Source organism: Lissotriton vulgaris, chromosome 2_1 (genome assembly GCF_964263255.1).
Source record: "Lissotriton vulgaris chromosome 2_1, aLisVul1.2, whole genome shotgun sequence".
NCBI lineage: Eukaryota > Metazoa > Chordata > Amphibia > Caudata > Salamandridae > Lissotriton > Lissotriton vulgaris.
This window is the reverse complement of record NC_141687.1, coordinates 1,993,160,153-1,993,182,986: the sequence shown is the minus strand read 5'-3', so window position 1 is coordinate 1,993,182,986 and position 22,834 is coordinate 1,993,160,153. Positions and strand designations below refer to the sequence as shown.

Genomic DNA, 22,834 nt, shown 5'->3' with positions numbered 1-22,834 from the left:
AGTAAGGCTGTGTTAAAAGAAAAGGGGGTATAGAGTGGGCATGGAACAAAGAGAGTTTTCAACAGGTAATGTATTATGACTTCCAAATGAAGAGAGAAGTAATGGTGTGTGTGATTTTCAGTAAACCCTGCCAGGCTGAGAATGGGGCACCTTCTCATTAGTGTGGTTTTAACAGCCCAGTAACTTAGAAGATGTCCGTTAAGCTTTAAAAAGCTGCTTCAGGCCCAGAGTTTCAAATAAACGGATCACCATGAAGCTAGCAGCAACCTGAGTGCCTTGAGACCCTCACAGGTGTTTTGTCACGATTTAGAATTTCTGATTGATTAATAGCCCCAAAGCAGATTTCGCCAATAGGCACCTCAAAATAAAGGGTTGTTGACGTAGGTATACGATTGGCTTTTCCTTAAAATAAGGTAACAGTTAAACCCAGTGCAGCTACACCTGTGGATGTAAAGCTTCAAAACCAATATCTTGTACTATCACCATCATTGAAAGTTTGCCATTACCAGCCCCATTCAGCCAGAAATGGACCAAAGACACAACAATGAAGGGTAATAGGGATTCGAATCAGTCAGGTGAGCATTAGCCAGGGTATCTATCATTTAATAATCTGATAAATTGTGGGAAACCACAGTCCAATCAACACAGAAAATATGTGAGAAAAGAGCAATAAGCATCTGAGTGAAGAGACATTTTTCTGAAAATTTGTTTCCAAATGTCACGTTCCATTTAACTTGAAAAATAAACAGTACAAGGCGATCCAAAATGATTCTTTTTCAAAAAATGTATTTTTTAGGAGCAATTTGGGAGCAGACAGCTCTCTTAGACATATCAATTAACAACAAATGTCAATTAAGTCCAAGATAAATCGTTACTTATGGATTCATTGATCAACATATATGTTCAGTGCCTTTCGGAGGACACCAAAAGGCTTGCTTGAAAAAAATGAAGAATCCCATCCACTGCTGCTAAACTCTGGCTCACTGGCTGTGGATCACTGTGTTTATTGCCTCAGTCGGTCTTCCTCACAAGGAATCTAATAAGTCAAAAGGTTGTATTTTGCAACTGGCATTTTCTATTTTCTTGTAAAAGTTTCCAGTCATATGTATAGTATGGATAGCTCACAAAACTGTGTAAATGTCAGACAGAATATCCAAAGCATGACGCGGATGAAGAGAGTATTGGTCTCTGCAGTACCATACCATTAAGTTGGTGCAATGTACTGTGATGAATAGTTTTCAGGACACAGACAGGTTACTAAGTGTCTACACTGTGTGGGGTCCAGGTCATTGTGCCGGATACATAAAAAAAAGTGTGTGTCGGTCTATATGACACAATATGCTAATGGACAATCTGTGTACAAGTTAGAAGCAGAATTTGGGATAGGAAAGGGATGCAATCTGAGGTATTTTGAAACATAGATGTGAATTTGTTGATCACAGGGGAGGACCTTTCTTTTTTACATGCTCATAGCAGCCCAGTGTTACTTTTTATGGTGATCTATGACTCGGGGACCAATTAAGGGGTATAGAAAAAAATAGATTACAACATAGAAATTTAAATTATGCTTAAAACAGCATTGATAACTGATAATCCAACATCAATTCCGTCAATGCCTATTTGTTTAAGGCTAGTCCTGTTGTAATATGTATCCTATCTTCAGTAATGGTGCTCTGATTTTCTATTTTGATTGACACAGCCATTCCTTTTACCAAATACAAGTAGTTGCAATAACAGTTATGATCTACACAACAAATCCTTCTTTAGGTTTTCTTTAAAAATACTCCATAAGTTGTAGCCCTTATTTTTTCTGGGTCATACTGTGAGAAATGTTGTCCCTTTCTGCTACAACATCACCAGTGGTTTCAATTTCCACTGAAGAGAACACTTATAAGTGCAGAGTAAGGTTGTATTTAGATCACCGTTCTCTTCTTACTTCTTGCTAATAATGCAATTCTCACGGCAAGCACCCATTTAAATATTCTTTCTGGTGCCGACCTGACTGTGATGTTATGTTTCAAATACTTTGGATAATGATACATTTCAATAAATTGCATGCATGATCATGAAACATTGAGGTAACTAATTAAAAAAAAAATCTCCCAGCGCGTTTTATTACTTTATGTTAATTTCTTCCTCAATACCAACGTCAGCATACCCTAAGGTTACTACAGTTATAATAATAGCATATTAAAAAGGGACAACAACAGTTATTGTTATAAGAGATGAGAGAGCACATGATGATAAAGAAGAAGAGATCTTATCTGAGTAGAGCCAATGCCGAGACTGGATATGCAATTTGCTCCCTTTCGTTTACCTAAATCAGAACATGGCACTGCTGTAGGGGAGATAACGTTCTTGGCACAGAGAAATTAAGCTCCACAAATTAAATGAGTCAAAAATGGGGACGGATAATTCAAAACAGGTCCGATAAGATAACTTTGCCAATGTGGGGCTCCATATTATAAAAATTAAAAAGTGTGGAACTTTGGATGATGCAAAATATTAAATACAAAGATTGGGAAACAATTTAGCAAAGGGGTGAAAAGGCTATCTTCTTTGGAATAATCCAAGGAAAGTGATTGGAGGGTTAATGTAATATAGGAGTAGACAGTACAACAGATATAGAGTAAGTAAAGGCGTTAAACTTTTAGTATCAATGACATTCTCTTAACTAATGACTCAAAATATTGAAATACTGTCAATCTGATTTGGCATTAAACAGTTAATATCATAAAGTATTGAAGACCATACACAGATAATTCTCATGCATCAGTCTTTGAATTACACTAGGGTATTTAGGTTTTCTTGAGTAAACAGCATGTAAAAATCACGACACTCGGCACCACAAGAGAAAAAAATGCAGCATGTCGTATAATAATGTCCCAGTTAAAAAGTTTGCAGGTGTTTGCAAACTTTAGTTGTATCAGGTGATTACAATTTTCATTTGAATATTTCATTCCATTTGAATATTTCATACATGGGTGATCAAAAACACAGAAAATGGAACAGTAATACGCTAACAGTATTCTCATGAACTGAAGCTGAGGAGTAATGAAGGAATTAGAGCAAGAGATCAAGTCTAAAATGGCCTGGTCTTCCATAAAACTAGGCTTAGGCATCTCAAACAGTTTTGGACGGAAAGGAAATGGACACCAAGCACCCTGCCAATTCCATCAACTAACTATGCTGTACTTATCATAAGTTGAGGAGAGGTAATGGTGAAAATAATTACCTTCACCAGAATGTGGTGTTTATACTCATTTAGAAAAAAAAGAGACTGCACTAAGGCACAAAGTCTGAATAGAAATCTTTCCTTCCAGAAAGAAATGGAAAACATTGATACGTAAGGAATACAGGGCTAGCCAAAACATTTTTGCTATACAATTTTTGAATGCATCACACCAGAAGGATATTCTCAATCCTTCATTGAGGTCAAAGGTTTTCATCTCTACAAATATAATAACTGGCCTTCATTGCATAACTGGCTCTGCCATACCCTTAGAGGTTTTCAAATTTACATCAGTAATACCTTCAACAGCCAAATAACGATGAACTGGCAGGTTTACAGGGTAACAGCTCGTGCAATTGTCTGGTTCGGATTAGTTACTCTATTCCAAAGTATCTTAGGCTGTTGACAATCAGAAGTCACTTACAGTTGTGTTCAATATAATCGGTTGGGTAGAAATCAAAAACTTGATCCTCTTGTTACCAGCTGTACCAATATAATAATCGGAATATATCTGAAAAGTCTTATTCCACTTTTGTTGCAGCAAAATTCCAGTAAAGACTGGCCTTCTTCATCCAACATATCATATCACTGTATTGCTTGTAGTTTCAGAGAGAGTCACACCTAACATTGCTGTAGCCAACAGTCTAATGTTTGAAAATATGTATTTCTTGGTACTTGTTCACAGCCTGTCTGACCGGAAAGTGTCCTCTATTGAGGGGTCAGGTAAAACCATATCAGGGTCACTCAGCATGCTGAGTCCATCTAGACTCAAGGGTTCAATTTTGAGCTCATCGTCCAGTTGAAATGAATTATCGGCATCAAAACCCATCTCTGAGACTCCAGTGAGTACGTTGCTCATGTCTTTTGGTAAACTGACATTCGAATCATCTAACAAAGAGAAAAATCTGTTTTAATAGGTGCAAACGTATGATACAATGTGAAGATAGCAGGAAAATACTCAGTCATTAAAATTACATTTCAAAGTAGATTATTTTCATAAATATGATTTCTTTTTCAAAGTAAAAAATGTATTCTCACAAAATATACTCAACAGTATTCATGCCTCGTAGCATAGAACTAATACTGCACATTTCGAGTTCCGGTCAGATGAACAAGTTACTTACATTCAGTAACGATGTATCTGTTTAAGACATATGTTAGTTATAGATTCCTTACCATAGAATTTCCCCTAGGCGTTAGGCTGGATCCGGAGAAATGTTCTCTTAGTAGTACCCCTGCACGTCTGTGGGTGGCGTCGGTTGACTCCGCGTCTGTCGTCTTAGTCGCCGGGATGACGTCACGGGGCCTACTTACACACCGCCCCTGTACGCGCTGATGTCAGTTCTGACATGACTTTCCATGCCAGAATCGTATAGAGCCATGAAAGACATGGACCACTGGTGCGCAACAACTAGGGTCCTGCAAGGGAGTCTCGATCCCTACAAGTCAGTTTGCAGAGCAGAGAGGATGGGTGGGCGGTAAGGAATCTATAACTAACATATGTCTCTAACAGATAAATCGTTACCGAAGGTAAGTAACTTGTTCATCAGAAAGAGACTGTTAGTTATAGATTCCTTACCTTAGAATAGATCCCCCAGCAATACCAACCCCAGGGGAGGGTCTGCGAACTAAGTACACACCAGAAAGTCCTGGTGGACTGAACAGGTAAAATAGCTGTCCCTCCGGACTTGAGTGGCCAGGCAGTAATGTCTGGTGAAAGTGTGCAAGGATGCCCACGTGGCTCCCTGACAAATGTCAAGAAGTGGGACTCCACATGCCAATTCAGTGGTTGTTGCAGTAGCTCTAGTACAATGAGCATGTAGCCCCACGGGGGGGTTCCTGTTTCGCCAAAGCGTAGCAGATCTTTATGCAAAGGACGACACATCAAAAGATGGTACACTCTTGAAAAGCCCAACCTTTCTTGGGACCTACATAGCCAAGGAAGAGGTGATCATCCACTTGGAAATCCTTTGTGCGATCAAGGTAGAAGGACAGCACACGTTTATGGTGTAGACGGTGGAGTTTCTCCTCCTCCTTGGAAGGGTGTGGAGGTGGGAAAAAGGTAGGCAAAGTGATTGTTTGTCCTATGTGAAAAGGTGTAACCACTTTAGGAAGGAACAAAGGTCTCGTCCTAAGCACCACTTTGTCCGGATACACAAAGAAGAAAGGGGGCTTGAAAGATAGAGCCTGAAGCTCACTCGCCCTGCGAGCAGAGATGACTGCAACAAGAAAGGCAGTTTTCAGAGTGAGGAGCCTGAGAGGGCAGTGGTGAAGGGGCGCAAAGGGAGCACACCTAAGATAAGTTAAAATGAGGTTCAAGTCCCACTGGGGCATTATGAAGGGAGAAGGAGATGAGTAGCACCCTTAAAAAAATCTATGTACAATAGGGGACTTGAATAACTAATAGTCTCTTTCAGATAAAGAAAATAAACAAGCTCCACAATAAAATCTGCAATAACGCATCAAAAAACGAAAGCAGCCCAGCTGGTACTCTTTGTCCATACACTCAATCAATCAGGGTCATAGACGTTTGGGACTCTTACAACCATATGGAAAAACAGGAATGATTCCACCCAGCTTTATAATTAAAAAAACACTTGAAGGTTAGGGTACTTCAATCTTGGACTGAGTCACGAATGGAAGATAAAAGTTGGTTATATGAATAACCATTTGGAATATTTATACTAGAGCATCTTAATTAGCAACCTGTCTTGCTAACATTTTCAAATGGAGTCATGATGTTAATATGTGGAAAAATATTACAAAGTAGAAGGGGACCCGCAAGGTGCTGGTAGCCAAGCCCAATGTCTAATGTCAATGAGCATAGATCAGCTTGCCCAAAGTGAATACACGTTCTGAAACAGTCAAAAGACCAGTAGATATTCAGGTTAGGAATATTAATGGTGGTCAAAAGATTTCTGAGTAAACATCTTTGAAGAACTGCAAAGGTGCACGCTGCCCCCTGCTCTCCTCCCCCTTCCCAGGATCACTTAATGGTGGCCACAGTGCAGATGTGTTGCTGGGAGTCAAAAACAAGCTGCCTGTGCCTGTCTGTGACCCACCAGCATCCAACGTAAAGAAACATGGCCCTCCTCCCACCCACCTTTACCCTGCTGTGACCCACCATGCTTTCAACCCTGGCTGCCACTCACCATGTTACTGAGACTTTGCATAACAATGAAATAGCATTCTCTTGCATTTCCTGCAAATTCTCATGCACCCCCTCCACACCAAACACTTGCATCTCTCACACCAACAGAACCATCATTTCACTCTCTCACTCTCTCACCTCAAATGGGCAAACCACAATCCAAAGCATTAAATGAGCCGATTCAAGGATGGATCTGGGTAATGTGTTAAAGATTAGGAGTTTGAACATAAGTTAATGTAAACACTAACTGTACATGTAAGAATGTATTTAGTATTTAGAATAAGTATAAGCCACAGCCATGGTATAATGTGTTAGAAAGTTGTTGTATTTCTATCTAGGACTCTAATTCGATATTCCTGATTCATGCCCTTATGTGATTATAATAAATAGTATCCTTATAAAGGCATAAGAATCATATCCATATTTAGTGATAGCCCATGCAGTCCAAAGTACGGCAAGGCTACTCCCATAGACTCCTAGAAAGCACAACGCGTTCCTTAAACAAACCATGCCTCCAGCAGCCCGGGAATGCCCCCTGCTTTTGTTTTGATTTGCACAAGAACTCCTGGAGTCCAGAAAGAACGGTTAGTTCTCAGTGACGTCTTATGTCCAACCTTACGTCAAACCCGGCACCTTTCAGGTATAAATATACCAACGTTGCCTTAAGCAAACACACGGTGGTGGGGAGCAGAGAGACGTTCTACTTGTCCGAGAGCCCAGCAGTTGCCAGAGCCGAAGGAAGCCGCCCCTCCCTTTTATGATGTGCTGGAGAAGCTGCATTTTCTCATGCTGAGAAATCCAGCCCCTGTGTTCCCAAGTCACCCTCAGGGGTTGCTCGGAGATCGAGTCCATGAGAAGCGAGATACAAGACCTCCTTCATTCTATAACCAAGGTACGGAGCTGATTAAAACCTAGTATCATATGGCTAAGAAACCATATCAATGCTTTTACAGTATTATTTCATAATACTACTTTTACTGTACGCACTTTACTTTACAATGAGTATTGCAATTGTGGCAATTCATTTCTCTTGCATGAGAAAGAGGACTGCTCAATAAAATAACACCTTTTATTGAAAACGCCCGTCTCTCTATTTCTCTGCACTCTGGTGAAATTAAGCATGCACGATTGACTGAGTGAAATAACTATCTATTGTTTTCACACGACTCTAGAGATACTCTCTTTATTCTGAGGCGGCAATGTTGTCATGTTTATGCGGTTGTCAGAAACTAATCCCTTCTTGTCTAAATCAGGACGGTTAACCCTTTCCTGAACATTCGAGAAAGTTTCTAGTGACCTCTGAGCGAGCTGACAAAACTAATTAAGTCTAACATAGTCAGTAGAGACCTAGATGACCTCAGTCCTACATCTACACTGCTGTTTATGCTATTCCAAAGCGCAGAGCCTATTGGGAATATAGGAACTACACTCCATGGCGCCCAACGTTTGGTAAGGCGATAATCTAACGCAAGACACTAGAGTAACTCAGTCGTGCTTTTCACACAGACCCCTTTCTCCCGTATAAACTCCAATAGACGTCTGGAGTGGGTGAAAGGTTAATATCCGCCAGAACTTAGTAGGATGAGAAACCTATGTATTAGTTTTTGGTATAGTCAACGTTGAAGGATTTAGTAGTGTTCCAAAATATTGTGCACCTAATCTTTGTTTCCTTGAAACTTGATCTGCAACAAAAAACTTTCTTTCAATAAAATGACGGAAAGTGAAGAAGAAAGAGATAGAGAAGCATTACCAACTCAACTCTTAGAAGAAGACACAAGTCTCCAGCAAAATGACCCGGGTGCTATAATCATTCCGGTCAATATAAGAAAAACTATAACTCTTAAACTTATAGAAAATGGACTGTCACCAAGAGGTGGTACGGTCATATTCGTGATAGAGGCACATGAGTATCGGCAGACAGAGGTATTCTATTCATGGATACATTTTCCAGCAGCACACGCTGTGACAAAAGATTTCCACTATTACAAAATAGAGGAACCTCCGGATATATACACTCCTTTCGAGGACGTTGAAATCCCACTAACTTACCAAGATCACCTGCTCTGGTTTAAAGGCGCCCTAAAACATCAAAATCACATCACCAGGCATGGTCCACTAGGTAGACCAGGAGCCACGTGGCCGATTCTAGCCAGCTACACAACACACCCAGACATTTAAACTCCTGCTGCAAAACGTTTGCAGTACAAAACTCACACAGTGCAGCACTAATAAACAACATTGTGCGCAAAAAATATTAAACAACATTAGATATCTCTAATGGATTCTTCTGTCAAAACATTGCACCTGAAAGCAGGTATTTGACCGCTTTCTCAATAATGGGGTCGCAAAAACAGTTTTGCAGACTCCCACAGGGATTCAAGAATAGCCCAGGCTTATTCTCAGCAAGGGTAACAGAGTTACTACAAATATATGATGGTGAGGCATTATCCTATGTCGATGACATCTATCTTATAGACGATGACCTGGAGACTCACTTAAAAAGAGTGAACACCTTCTTGGGTTGGCATCAGAGGGTTACAAATTCAACTTTAAAAAGTCAAGAATTGCCCATCTAACAGTCCTATTTTTAGGATATGAATTATCAAGTGAAGGCAAAAGCCTGGCAGACAACTTCTTAGAGAAGTGTGCAGTACTCCAAGCACCAAAAACGCTGAAAAATTTACAATCCATACTAGGCTTCCTGAATTTCGGTAGGACATACATTCTAAATTATGCAGAGAGGGTTAAACCTCTCTATGAATTAATAAAACCTGATTTCAAACCAATACATTGGACTCAAAAACACACAGAAATTTTGAGATCATTACAGACAGACATGTTAACTAAAACAAAACTGCAAACTCGCGAAAACGTATGCAACCTTGTAATCCGAGTCATCCCAGGAAGATGCGGATTCACGTACCTGACCTCTAATGAGGGAGAAACGGTACCTATAGCTTACAAATCACATTTGCACACTCTGAAATGAAATTCAGTTCTACAGAAAAAATTCTGACAGCGGTTCAAACTGCTGTAGCAAGAGAAAGAGCCCTAGCCCAAGGCAAGAAAATAACTGTCTATACAACAGTCAGTCAGTAAGAAAACTTTATTTGGTTAATTACAACCTTAAAAGTATACCCTATACATAAAATTACTGTTAAAACTTGAACAAGATCATATTAAAAACATGGCATTTGTACTTCCCGTAAAATAGTACATTCCTTCGTACTAAATACAAAAATACCCCTAGGGGTAATTAAGTCAGGTAATTTCCATCAGCATCAAATCAATTCCAAAGATTCCAAATCACAACGTTAACCTTTACATGTACAGGCTCATCCTCCCCCCATGAGCGTCGCCTAAGATATTTACTCTGAACACTTTAGAAACAACTTGACTTTACACAAAAATTTCCCCATAGCACAAGCAATATCTAGATACCTCATTTCAGCTATAAAGCTAGCAGCTTGCATCCTATTTCTGATCCTGTATTTTTTAAAAATCTATACAACAGAATCAGCCCTTGAGGCATTAACAAGTCCACACAATCTGAATACATTGGCATTAGATCTAGAATGGATACAATGGGAAAATTCTCTTGCTACAGAAGACGTGAAATACTATTTTGACCCGAAAATGAAAAAACTAGATGATCTAGAATACGAACAGGAATATCCTCTGCCAATCGAAATTCTGCCTCTCGAACAGTATACCAGTGTCATCTATATGGACAGATTTGCACACCATTACGATGTAGAGAAAAAATCCTACAATGCAGCGTGCGCGATTGTTAAAGGTCGCTGGCGCTCTGGTAAATTCAAACCGATGATTAACAAAACTGAATCACTCAGAAACTGTTCAGCTCAGCAAGCTGAAATAAGATCTTTAAAGATGGCGCTTGAAAATGCCGATCGCGAAATCCCCACATAAAAAGCTTTGGGAACAAGTAGTTCTTTTGCAGAAAGAACTACAAAAGACTCACGTGATACACGCACTGAGTCATCGACGTGATGGCGTTCATGTTGCAGGGAATTCATTGGCTGATAGAGTCACAGCGGCGGCTGGTCAACCGGCTTCCATAGCCACTAAAAAGCGTTCAGAAAAACAAATAGATGGAGAAACCATGCTGGCGGTAAAAGCATCGTTAAAAGGCGATTATGCAGCATTACCTCTCAACTATCCACTCAGTAATACATACATAATTGATGCAAACTACGTTTCTTTTGCTCAAATCCCTGGAGTGGAGGATAGAGTAATTCCAAACACGAACCGGAGGGTTTTCTTGATTGAAGACGGACACATGGGACTGGGTCCGAGGCACCAAGAGATCTTGAAATCTCTAATGGAATTACAATCAGAATACTGATGGCCGGGGATGAGCTTGCAGATTTATAAATTTGCAATGGATTGTCCAGACTGCAACAGAGATCGCAGTTGTGAACCGGACCAGACTATTGCCAGGACACCTTTATTTGAAAGCATCAGGCGATCTATACGCAGAAATCCAGCCAGAGAAATGCGTCCCCATAATTATTAAGACTGAATTCACTTAAAAATGTAGACCCCAGCGCTCGGCTGACGCCAGAACTGTTATAAAAGATTTGCGAGTCTTTATCGGCACATACGCAATTGGCATGCTACATTCTGACCAGGGTCCTGCGTTTAGCTCTCGAGCTTACAAAGAAGCCATGACCAGCATGGGCATTGCATTGCGGTACTCTTCTCCCTTCCATCCTGAGGGAAATGCGGTAGTGGAAAGAAAAAAACGTGACATAAAGCAATCTATAACGGCGAGGTTATTAGGTTCGGGTGATGGGTGGGTCAAACATCTAATAAGTGTCCAACGTAGTCTTAAGAACATGCCAAGAAATTCTCTAGGAGGTATCAGTCCGTACAAACTTTTGTTTTGTACTAGAATGATTATCCAGGATCTGGATCGTCAGACTTCAGTGGTAGAGGAAAAAACTTTTGATATCAAAGATCGTTTGGCTGTTTTACAGGACTTGATTGAAACAAGAAAGTCTAAGTAACATAAAGAGTAAGCCAACAACCACTGAAGAACCACCTGTACCAGCAAGACCTGTCTGGATTCCAAAGATTGGGGATCTTGTCAGAGAAAAGATCGCGGTGAAGAATGAATTTGGGCCTTCTTACAGAAAAGCAGTACCTGTCTTAGCTGTCAGCGGAACAAGATCAGTAGTACTACCGCCACTTGCTAGTAAAAAGGAAAACAGAACTGTTTCCATCGATCTGGTAAAACCACAAACATGTGGACGATAATAAATAGCAGGCCCAGTGGACTACCAAGAAAAAGCAGAAGACCAAACTTTGCTACAATCAAAGAGGTTCAAACTGAAAGACTAATCACATTCGATAAACCTGCAGTAAATAAAAAGGGACTATGCAACAAATCCATGGAACTTGTGCCTCTTGAAACCCAAATTGCAACAATTCGTGATGATACACCAATCTACAACGATGTAGCATCAGAATGTACAAATGTAACAAAAGAAAATGCAAAGATCAATGGAAATCCGGAAGCAATCCCACTAATTGACAGAACTGCATCTGGCTATTTTATCAACTTTGATGACTTTTCCGATGATCCAAGTGAACATGGAGACAAGCCAGCAACAAAAACTTTTAAAGAAAAAATGACCGCGCTTTTTCACCAACTAAAAGAAACATATCTGATTTCACCATGGACTGAATTTTGGACTGTGTTAGGTGTACTTTTCCTCCTGCTTTGGCTCATCATGGTTTTATTTTTGGGTAGATTCATTGATGGAAAATATAGTACAATGGACACAGCAAGTCAGAACATCAACTTGGTCCTAAAGTCTCACAGATCCTCTCACATCGAGAAAAGAGAACTATCATCAGTGAACATCACATCCAATCCAATACCTGGGGGTATTGCATGGGACAGAACTGACTATGATATTTATGGCCCGATTGAGCTCTTAAAGTATCCACACCAGTTTAAGGTTTCCTTAGGTGACTTTGTGATACCAAGTTCTTTTTCTGATGATTGGGACTTTGAAAATATTAAAAATATGATGTCAGATTTAGTAATGTCAGCTACATTTACAGAACATGATTATTTACAGGGTTCATCAAATTATGAAGAATTATACTGTTACAATCACTACGCTCATCACTATTTGCATAAATCTGCACAACCTAGAAGTGTTTTTACTTATTATCAATGGGAACATTGTCCAACTCCACCAAAAGTAAGTTCGAAGACATTTTTTGAGAAATTTCCATACTTCTCAGGGTTTAACAACAGTGATCCAGAAATGTTTTATTTTAAAATGTTAAATAAGACAGGAATGAAAACAATGTTGACAAATACTAAACTGATTTATTCTGAAAATTTTTATGACAAAATGTCTACATTTGGTTTTGAAGTTTGGTAAAATAACATTGAAACAAAAACCATCTGGGGAACAAAAGACTGGCAGGTACAAGGTCTAGAATCATTATTTAGAGCCTGCATGATCCCAGAACAAATAATTTTCCTGAATGATACCATTCAACAAACTACTTGTCTTGGTTTAGCTAAGATAAAAGACTTAAATAAACCGTCTATTCCGAAGCCCATACCTGATAGCAATAGCACTACGGATGTGGAAATAGACTTATTCCATATTTTTCACCAAAACAGAACAAATCCTGATTGGAAAAAATGGTTGATCTGGCTCACAGACACAAACAACTGTCAAGATAGATTCCTGAACAAAAGACAGGGGTTCAAAACGACCAAGCCAGACTCACAATATTCCCAGAGACAACATCCAGGGATATTTACAACATACAGTGTAGGCAAATTATGCCTTGAATGGCTACAGAAATCCACACTGGCTGAAATTAAGCAACACTTGACTTTACTTAAAGAAGGTGCTGACTTACAAGATTTCATAATGGGACCTCGCAAACAGCGAAAAAAAGTTTCAAAGCGGCCGGTATATACGCTGCATACAACGATGCTTGGAAAGTAATGCAAATTGAAACAGCAGAAAAAATACGAGAAATTGATCGTACAAATTTGGAAAAATTACTTTCTGGGTTAACGACTCTGTCTTCCAGAATATATTCACTGGACAGTATTGTATCATCTGCCTTTGACATAATAGAGCATGACTTGCTAATGTTACAATATGGTCAGTCCCAATTCCGTTCTATTGTACAGCTTGGCTGGACGTTGCAAAACCTACGTTCAGGCTGCGTGCCATGGCGTCTAATCAACATAACGTCATTATTTTCTATCTTTAACCTTACTGACAAACAAATCAGTTTGGCACAAAAAGGAGCAGATTATATGATTCTGAGCATTGAAAAACTTGAGAGATTACCATTGACAATGTCAGAGAGACCTGTCATTGAATGGATAATACACGGAACAATTACAATTCCGACAACAACTTTCCAGTTTAAATATTGCCAAGAATATATACCAGCAGGCCAGTATGAAAGGTTGGGTAAAGGATACATCAAATCAACCTGGGATTTACCTTACGCACACAAATGTTATAGTGAAGGGAAAAAGGAGGTATTCCTTAGTCTCAATAATTGTAAAAAATCACTAAGCGGTACACTTCTGTGTCAAGGTATTAACTTGCACGGAGCCTGCAAAGGGTCTTCAAATAACCTTTCATTTCACCTGCAAGGCACTCCTGTAACACAGATAGAACCATTCTTCAGACAACTCTCCAGCGGTAGCTACGTTGTTATAACTGACCACAGCTGTTGTGGAATGGTGCCAGGAGAATGCTATCTCGTAACTGTTACTTCCAGGGTCGTTTGCTGTATGTAAGTATTGTATCTAAACAGCAACCCAGACATGGAGGCGGCAATATGGCCTTATGTGAATATCTCTTCTATTCGAATTGATACCTTAAGCAGAATGAAGTCTATTCTTTTACAGACAACTGTGCCGCTGACCTCGTCCAAAGAAATGTATGATCTGCAAGTTGCAAGGACAACATCAGAGATACATACCCTTTTATCGACAAATTGCCCCATGCATTTCGCAGAAATGTTAAGTCAAATTTTAAATATGTCTGATACCAGTGGCATCGCACATGTATTTAAGACAATTTTTTCGGGACTGTTAACACCATTTGAAACAGTTCTGGGCATCTTCCCGAATTTTGTCCATTCTGTCTTTGGCGGCCTACCTTTAATTTTGGGACTCGTAGCAAGGATTTTATTTTTGTTCCTTCTGCTCCGATATGGCAAGCCAATCCACAGACAAGACTCCAGCAACGATGGAAGAAACGATCCTAGCAATATGATACTGAGACCGTATCACTAAGGTCCTCGGATTGGCCCGGCTAAGAGATCGGAGTACAACTTGGTTTCTTTCATTCAGACCAATCTGGCAGGATTGCATCTTACCTGTGCTTCGATCTCTGCTATGCGGAGAAGAATGTGTGTTGGACGTTTGTCCTACAGTACCATCAGCAGTACCAATGGATATCAATACTTTGCTTTGTCCTGTAACGACTCATGCAACGTGTTGTCCCCAGAGGCTACCTACCCTGATGACGGCATTCGTTGAGACTTCATCACTATGAGTAGGTGGCGGTGAAGTACGAGAGGAAAGCAGCACCAAACAGTGAGCATTGCTGATCCAAACATCGATGATAGCAATCACGCACAGAACTGCACAGTTTCAGTATTTTCAAACTTGGTCGAACTTTCACCTGATGTTGTAGACCAAGCCTGTCTGATATGATGTTCTCCCCTGAACAACGAGAATAACTTAAAAAAAAAAGAAACAACAAGCACACAGCGTTCCCTGAACTCTGAATTTGGCCTTCAGTTCTGTTAAACAAAGCAACTGAAAACATTTGGAACTATTTTTTTTTTTCCCTGAAAGCGAAATAATTTTTCTTTCAAATCAAAATATTTACCATTTTTTTCCGGCACATGGTACTTTGCTTAAAGTAGAACTATTCGTAGAGAACAGAGCTTCTATTTTTAGAGACATTAGAGACAATATTTTACCTCAGCCTCTAGCACATGTACATTATCGTATAATAATATGTGATGAAATAGTCTCGACCTTCTCTTCTCTATACAGAGCCATTTCATGTGAATTTTCGCAATTCGTTCAGCTGATTTATATACATTTAACTGAATGATAACCCTGCTTGAAAAACGTACAGTACCAATACTCATTTTTGTGTATAAACCATATACCATTTCAAATGCAATTATGTATTTTGGGGTGGGTTGGAAAACACCCATGCATCGTATGTTTAATATTGCTTATTTTTAGTAATGATGGACATTAATACATGGAGTGGGTGTTGTATTTCTATCTAGGACTCTAATTCGATATTCCCGATTCATGCCCTTATGTGGTTATAATAAATAGTATCCTTATAAAGGCATAAGAATCATATCCATATTTAGTAATAGCCCATGCAGTCCAAGGTACGGCAAGGCTACTCTCATAGACTCCTAGAAAGCACAACACGTTCTTTAAACAAACCAAGCCTCCAGCAGCCCGGGAATGCACCCTGCTTTTGTTTTGATTTGCACAAGAACTCCTGGAGTCCAGAAAGAACTGTTAGTTCTCAGTGACGTCTTATGTCCATCCTTACGTCAAACCCGGCACCTTTCAGGTATAAATATACCAACGTTGCCTTAAGCAAACACACGGTGGCGGGGAGCAGAGCGACGTTCTACTTGTCCGAGAGCCCAGCTGTTGCCAGAGCCGAAGGAAGCCGCCCTTCTCTTTGTTGATGCGCTGGAGAAGCTGCCTTTTCTCACGCCGAGAAATCCAGCTCTGGTGTTCCCAAGTCACCCTCGCGGGTTGCTGGGAGATCGAGTCCTGAGAAGCGAGATACCAGACCTCCTTCATTCTATAACCAAGGTAGGGAGCTGATTAAAACCTTAGAGAGAATTCTTGATTCCGATACTTGGCAAAAAGCTAGCTTAACTTAAAACTGCAACTTACTTACTCCTTCCCACGTATTAGGCTTAGGTCCAGTACACCGGGGTAGGCGTATCTTAGAAGCACCAGTTGAGTTTGTTAGTCAATTTTTTTATGTATGTATATATTTTATCCATTTTAAACTATCATATGGCTAAGAAACCATATCAATGCTTTTACAGTATTATTTCATAATACTACTTTTACTGTACGCACTTTACTTTATAATGAGTATTGCAATTGTGGCAATTCATTTCTCTTGCATGAGAAAGAGGACTGCTCAATAAAATAACACCTTTTATTGAAAACGTCAGTCTCTCTATTTCTCTGCACTCTGGTGAAATTAAGCATGCACGATTGACTGAGTGAAATAACTGTCTATTGTTTTCACACAACTCTAGAGATACACTCTTTATTCTGAGGGAGCAAAGTAGTCATGTTTATGCGGTTGTCAGAAACGAATCCCTTCTTGTCTAAATCAGGACGGTTAACCCTTTCCTGAACATTCAAGAAAGTTTCTAGTTACCTCTGAGCTAGCTGGCAAAACTAATTAAGTCTAACATAGTCAGTAGAGACCTCAGTCCTACGTCTACTCTGCTGTTTATGTTATTCCAATGCACAGAGCCTATTGGGAATATAGGAACTACACTACAAAGTAAAAGAGGCCTTACTTAATGGGACTGAAGGGCAGCTCATATAACCGTTCACCCAGGAGACTCACTCTCATGCATGCTCCTTAAAACCCGTTCACTCATCAAACACCATGCCACAGAGATCTGGGACTAGCTGCATCTCCAAACCTGCACCTGCTATTCCTAATGGAAATCTGGCTGACCCCAGCAGCAGCCCGCAAACATCCTTACAGCCATATCCACAGGTTACAAGATTGCCAGGAAGGACTGTCAGCATCATCTTCAAGGATGCCACTATCATGGGCAAATCTACCAGCAACATGGAGCACCTTGCGTTCAAACTGCACATCACAGCCAACTTCATCATGAGAGAAACCGTCGTCTACAGACCACAATGCACCAACTTCGCTAGCAAGTGCAATCACGTATTTCGGGCACCCTTCGTCATCAACTCCAGCACCTTTATCCTCCTTGAAGTTCTGAACTTCCACCTGCAAGACTGTGCTGGTCTGAACTCAAATGCTCTGTTAGAAAACCTCAGCCTTACTCTACACGTGACGGAGTGCACACTTTCCACCAGATAAATTTGATAAAAAATCCAACAAATCCGTGGATGGAGAGGTCGGCCAACAGGAACAGCCTGTGGAGAGCACAGTGAGTCAGAGACCTGAAGATGATATTCGAGCAATGTTCAAAGTCTTGAAATGCAGTCTTCAAGGGATAGACTCTAAAATGGACTCGCTGGCGGAGAGAATGGATAGAATTACACAACGAGTAGAAAAACAGGAAGATTGCATGAATGTGATGGAAACGAGGATCACGGAGACGGAAGAAGGTCATACAGAAATGGACAAAACACTGCGAGGTAAGGATGGGTATTGCAGTTAATTAAACAGAAAAACGAGGATTTGGAAGCGAGATCGAGGAGGAACAACGTTCGCATTACAGGGGTAGCAGAAACTACGGCTATCCAGCACATGGAGAAATATATTGAGGAGATGATGAGAGATCTATTTGGGCCGGACCTATCAACCATGTTCCTAATAGAACGCGCACACCGTACTCTGGGTCCGCGACCGAAACGGGGAGCGCCGGCGAGGCCCATTCTGGCTAGAGTACTGAATTACAGGGATAGAGTTAAGATTCTCAGGCTAGCCAGGGAGAAAGGAGATATCCAATACAAAGGTTACAGAATAGCTCTATACCCGGATTTCACACTACAGGTGCAGGCGTCACGTCAAGAGAAAAGGCAATGAAATGTTTGTGGCATTATTTCATACCCTAGAATTTGAACCCTTGTCAGATAAAGAAACATACTGAAATGAAATCTTATGTATATAGATTAGAAAACTTTCTAAAAAATTTACATGTTGTATTAACAGATTCACATTTTTGAAAAAAACAGATTTTGGTTTGGAAAGTAGCACAAATTATGAAGAACTGTAAAGAACAAACTATACTGTAAATAGGTATGCAGCAGTAACTGTTGAGTCTTTTTTTCTCGCTTTACACTTTTCTGGCATGTTATCCTGATCACTTGTAAATACACTATTCTGTTTAACCTGTTCAAATCTGATCATTTTTTAATTTCATCCTCTGTAAAAATCCTAACTAAACTCCACTTATGATTTATATACAAAACTCTATAAAACACTCACGTATTAAAATCACAGAGGTGACTGGTTCGGGCTCTTATGCATCCACTTTTCTTTATGTTCCTAAAATTGTCACCGGGGTTCATCTTTCCACTGATCTCTAAACAGAAACTTAAACTATGAAATTACGCTAGCGTCTACTTATCTCGCACCGCTTCAATTCTTCTTTTTCATCTCCATCTCACTGGTATTGGGGTCAAAGGCTAGTTTCTTTCTAACCACTTGCGTTCATATGTGTATTTTTGATCTCTTACAGCCTTGAAAAAGCCCCGGTGCAAATCGCCACAGGGGGCGAAACACGTGTCGGCTGTTCATGTTTTTATCTAAATTAATAAAGAGCAATTTTCCTACACACAATATGGACTTTTGACTCTGACTACATGAGTAAGGATTCAGCCTAAGGATATCAAGAACCTTAGCTAAACACACCCATTACCCCCTTCAACACTTTATTGTTCAAAAACTCAAGAGGTCCAGAGTTTTTTTGAGTGTGTTTTCTTTACAAAAAAATACGTGAAAACTGATATGGACTTGGTTTTTCCTGTGGACCACTCTCTCTCCCTAGACACGTCGAGAGTTCATCCCTGAGAAGAAAATATTCCAACAGATCGGCACCAGGTATGCATTTATCTACCCGGCCAAATTGAGAATTCAAAATCACGGGAAACCTACCTATTTCACGGACGCCAAGGCCGACCTTGCGTATGCGAAGCAGATGGCTAAAGAACACAAGCAACAAGGAATACTGAATGACTCGCAGACTGAAAGGACCCTGAGCGATAATCATTGATGTGTTTGGACATGTTCGCTGGAAAAACAGATAAGTGTGCATTGTGTTTCAGATGTGATGTAAAGGTTTAGTCTGGTCACTGTACTTTGAACCTTCTTCTTTGTATATCGATAGATGACCTGCTCGAAAATGGGAGGGACAGTGTATATTGCCTGGTTATCTGCACAGGTGAACTTGGTTGATTAATGGACCGTGGTCATACTCTCGGCCACCCTACCTTGATTGTAGGTGTGTTCTGCTGGTGGCCTCACGTACCCCTATGGGATGATTCCCTTGAATTTGTTATTATGGGTAATTTGTTTGGTGTTTGAAGAAAAGAGGGTGGGATGGACACAACCTAATTGGGGGGGGTTGGTGTTGGTGGAGGGGGAGAAGAACTGTGTTTTACTTAACATTCCTGCCATGTCAAATGCCGAAGATAACATTTCAGCTATACTTTGATCGACCTCTATCATGCAAGCTTTTCACACGATGTGGGAAATTCACCGCACCACATGCCGTTGTGACCGCGCAACCTGATTACTTAGAGAATACAGGCGTTCATCAATATATAGTTCACGTACCTCAAGCATGACAGCCATTAAATGTCTCTCATGGAACGTTAGGGGCTTAAACGACCGAAGGAAGTCCAGACTAATTCTCTCTTATTTAATTAGGCATGAGGTGGAAATATGTTTTCTGCAGGAGACCCACCTAGCATCCGCCGCTTCAAACACACTCAGGCATAATAGGTGGGGGAAGGTAGTGGAGGCCATTTACTCGAATTATTCCAGAGGAGTAGCGATATTAATACGAAGAGGATGCACTGAAAAACACATAATTGAGTAATTGATAAAGAAGGTAGATATATAGTGTTTTAGGGTACACTCTGCAATACTCCAGTTGTGATTGTGAATACCTATGGTCCTAACACGGACTGTCCGATATTCTTTCAGCACAAATGGCATAAAATTCAGTCTTTGTGAGAGGCAGTGATACTGGGGGGGGTGGATTTCAATGTCTTTTTATCACACACTATAGACAGAAAGGGCGTGACTCGAGAGCACCACCTTAAGGCAGCTGAGATTTTGTTGGGTATAATAGATGATTTACAATTGGTGCACAAATGGAGAACGTTGCATCCAGAGGCTAGGGAGGGCACGTGTGTGACGCAGCATCGAAATGCCTGGTCAAGAGTAAACTATTGGTTATTCTCAAGGGACTTACACTCCTGGGTATCGGAAGCCTCACACTACCTGCGCACCTTTTCTGATCATGCGCCCACTCAGATAAGTTTGAAAATACCACTGCGGTACATACAACCGTTCAGCTGGAGATTTCCATCAAGAGCTCTCCTGGATCAGGTCTTCCAGGAAGAGCTTAGAGAGAAACTTATTGTATATTTTGAGTTGAACGAGGGTACAGTTGACTTACCTGGGACATTGTGGGAGGCCTTCAAAAGCGCTACTAGGGGGTATTGCATGGCACAGAAGTCTGGGGTACTGAGGGCTATATGTACCAAGCTACAAAATCTGGAGAGAGACATTCAGAATTTAGAAATAGACATCCGAGACAATCCATCCCCTGTCACTAAGGCTATACCTAGGTCAAAATTTACGGAATTTTAGGAGGCTGAGAGGGAAACGGCATATATGCATAGATACACTCAGGCCCGTCGATATGGAGAGGGTGACCGTGCTGGGAAAACGTTAGCGAGTTTGCTCCGGTCCCCTAGGGGCGCAGAGTATATCACTGAACTGCACACAGAGATTGGAGAGGTGGTCAGAACTTCGCAGGATATTCTCAAATCCATGACTCAGTTTTACAAATCATTGTACACCTCTCGCATTAACCCAGCACAATCAGATATTACTGAGTTCCTTGATACAATAGCGCTTGCATGGTTTAATAACGGTGCTAGGGAGTATATGGAACTGCCTATAACAGTAGATGATATAAAGCAAGTAATATCAAGCATGTCGACTGTCAAGGCCCCGGGTGCAGATGGGCTATATGCGGCCATTTATAAGGAATATGTAGACATTGTGGCCCCCCCCGTCTGCTACAGGTATATTTGGAAGCGATGGAAACATGTGTACTTCCCCCTACAGTTAGGGAAGTCACAATTATAACCCTGTTAAAACCTGGCAAGTAAACTACCAAACCAGACTCTTACCGTCCACTATCTTTGATTAACCTGGACGCAAAAATGTTTGCCAAATTGCTTGCAAGTAGATTGCAGCCCATACTTCCACAGATAGGGCTACCTGGCCAGGCTGGATTTTTACCGTGCAGGTCAACAGCGCATAACCTTCAAGTGATCTTTGGTGTACTGCATTATTTTGCACCTCATGTCCAGGCAGTAGTGGCATTGCTGGATGCTACGAAAGCGTTCGACTTCTTGGAGTGGAACTTTCTTTTCGCCCTACTAACCAGGATGGGACTCAGTCCCTTTTTCATCAAACAAATTAAAGTGATCTATACTAACCCAACGGCGAGGGTGAAAGTAAATGACCAAATGTCAGACTCGTTTAGCGTCACGAGAGGGACGAGGCAGGGCTGTCCTCTGTTGCTGCTGCTGTTTGTCATTGCGACTGAGCCATTGGCAGCAAGGCTTCGGCAACATCATACTCAACGTAGCATTGGTTTCACATCTAGAGGGCTATTGATATCCATGTATGCGGACGTCATGACGATCTATTTAGTTAATCCGAAAGACTATTTTGACGTAGTAATGAGAGAACTGATTAGGTATGGGGGTCTAACAGGTGTGCAGATTAACTGGACAAAATCTGTGATGTTACCTCTCAAGGACGACACTGTTCAATGTGACACTGAGTTCCCTTATTCAGTGGGCGACGGAAGCAACTCGATATCTGTGGATCTGGATAAGTAGGTCAACACAGGACATATGGCTGGCCAATTATGGGAAGGTAGTGGACTGGATAGATAGCAAGATACATAGATGGAAACTGTTGTATCCTAAGATTTACATTCCTATGTGAATCAGCCTAGGTCTTCCTAGCTGCTCAGCCAGAGCGAGAGATGGTGACGGAATGTTGGTGTGCCTGTGATGAATGGAATGCCTGGGTGACTGTGTGGATGAGTGGGTGACAGTTGGAGATGGGCTGAACAGCTAGGCAGGCTGCTCCTGGTGGGGCTGGCATAGGAGTTATTAGAGCTGGATTGAGAGCTGTACTTTGCTGATCCCTGTTTCATATTACAAGACATGGATTAATAAGGAAGACTACATGAAACTTACAACCTGGCTACCAGTGTCTTCATATACAAAGTACAACATATTTTTGGCGACAAGCGGACCTGGACCCAAGTGTACTAAAGGACTGAGCAGAAACCCAGAGGCTACAAAGAAAACATAGTAACCAGCGCAACTACAAAGAAAAAAGGAAGAAAAAAACATGAAGCAGAATGGAGTAAAAGGCAAG

General features: G+C 40.8%; 1 protein-coding gene across 6 annotated transcripts in view; it reads right to left on the bottom strand.

Annotated features, from left to right (window-relative positions):
• Positions 1–772: 772 nt before the first annotated feature.
• CRTC3 (CREB regulated transcription coactivator 3) overlaps positions 773–22,834 on the bottom strand; it is a 1,134,508-nt gene continuing 1,112,446 nt past the window's right edge. For all 6 annotated transcript variants that reach the window (XM_086958213.1, XM_086958215.1, XM_086958212.1 and 3 more), the window contains one exon: positions 773–4,120. In XM_086958213.1, coding sequence (XP_086814339.1) covers positions 3,912–4,120 — 209 coding nt within the window. In that variant the 3' untranslated portion in view covers positions 773–3,911. The remainder of the gene's footprint in view (positions 4,121–22,834) is intronic.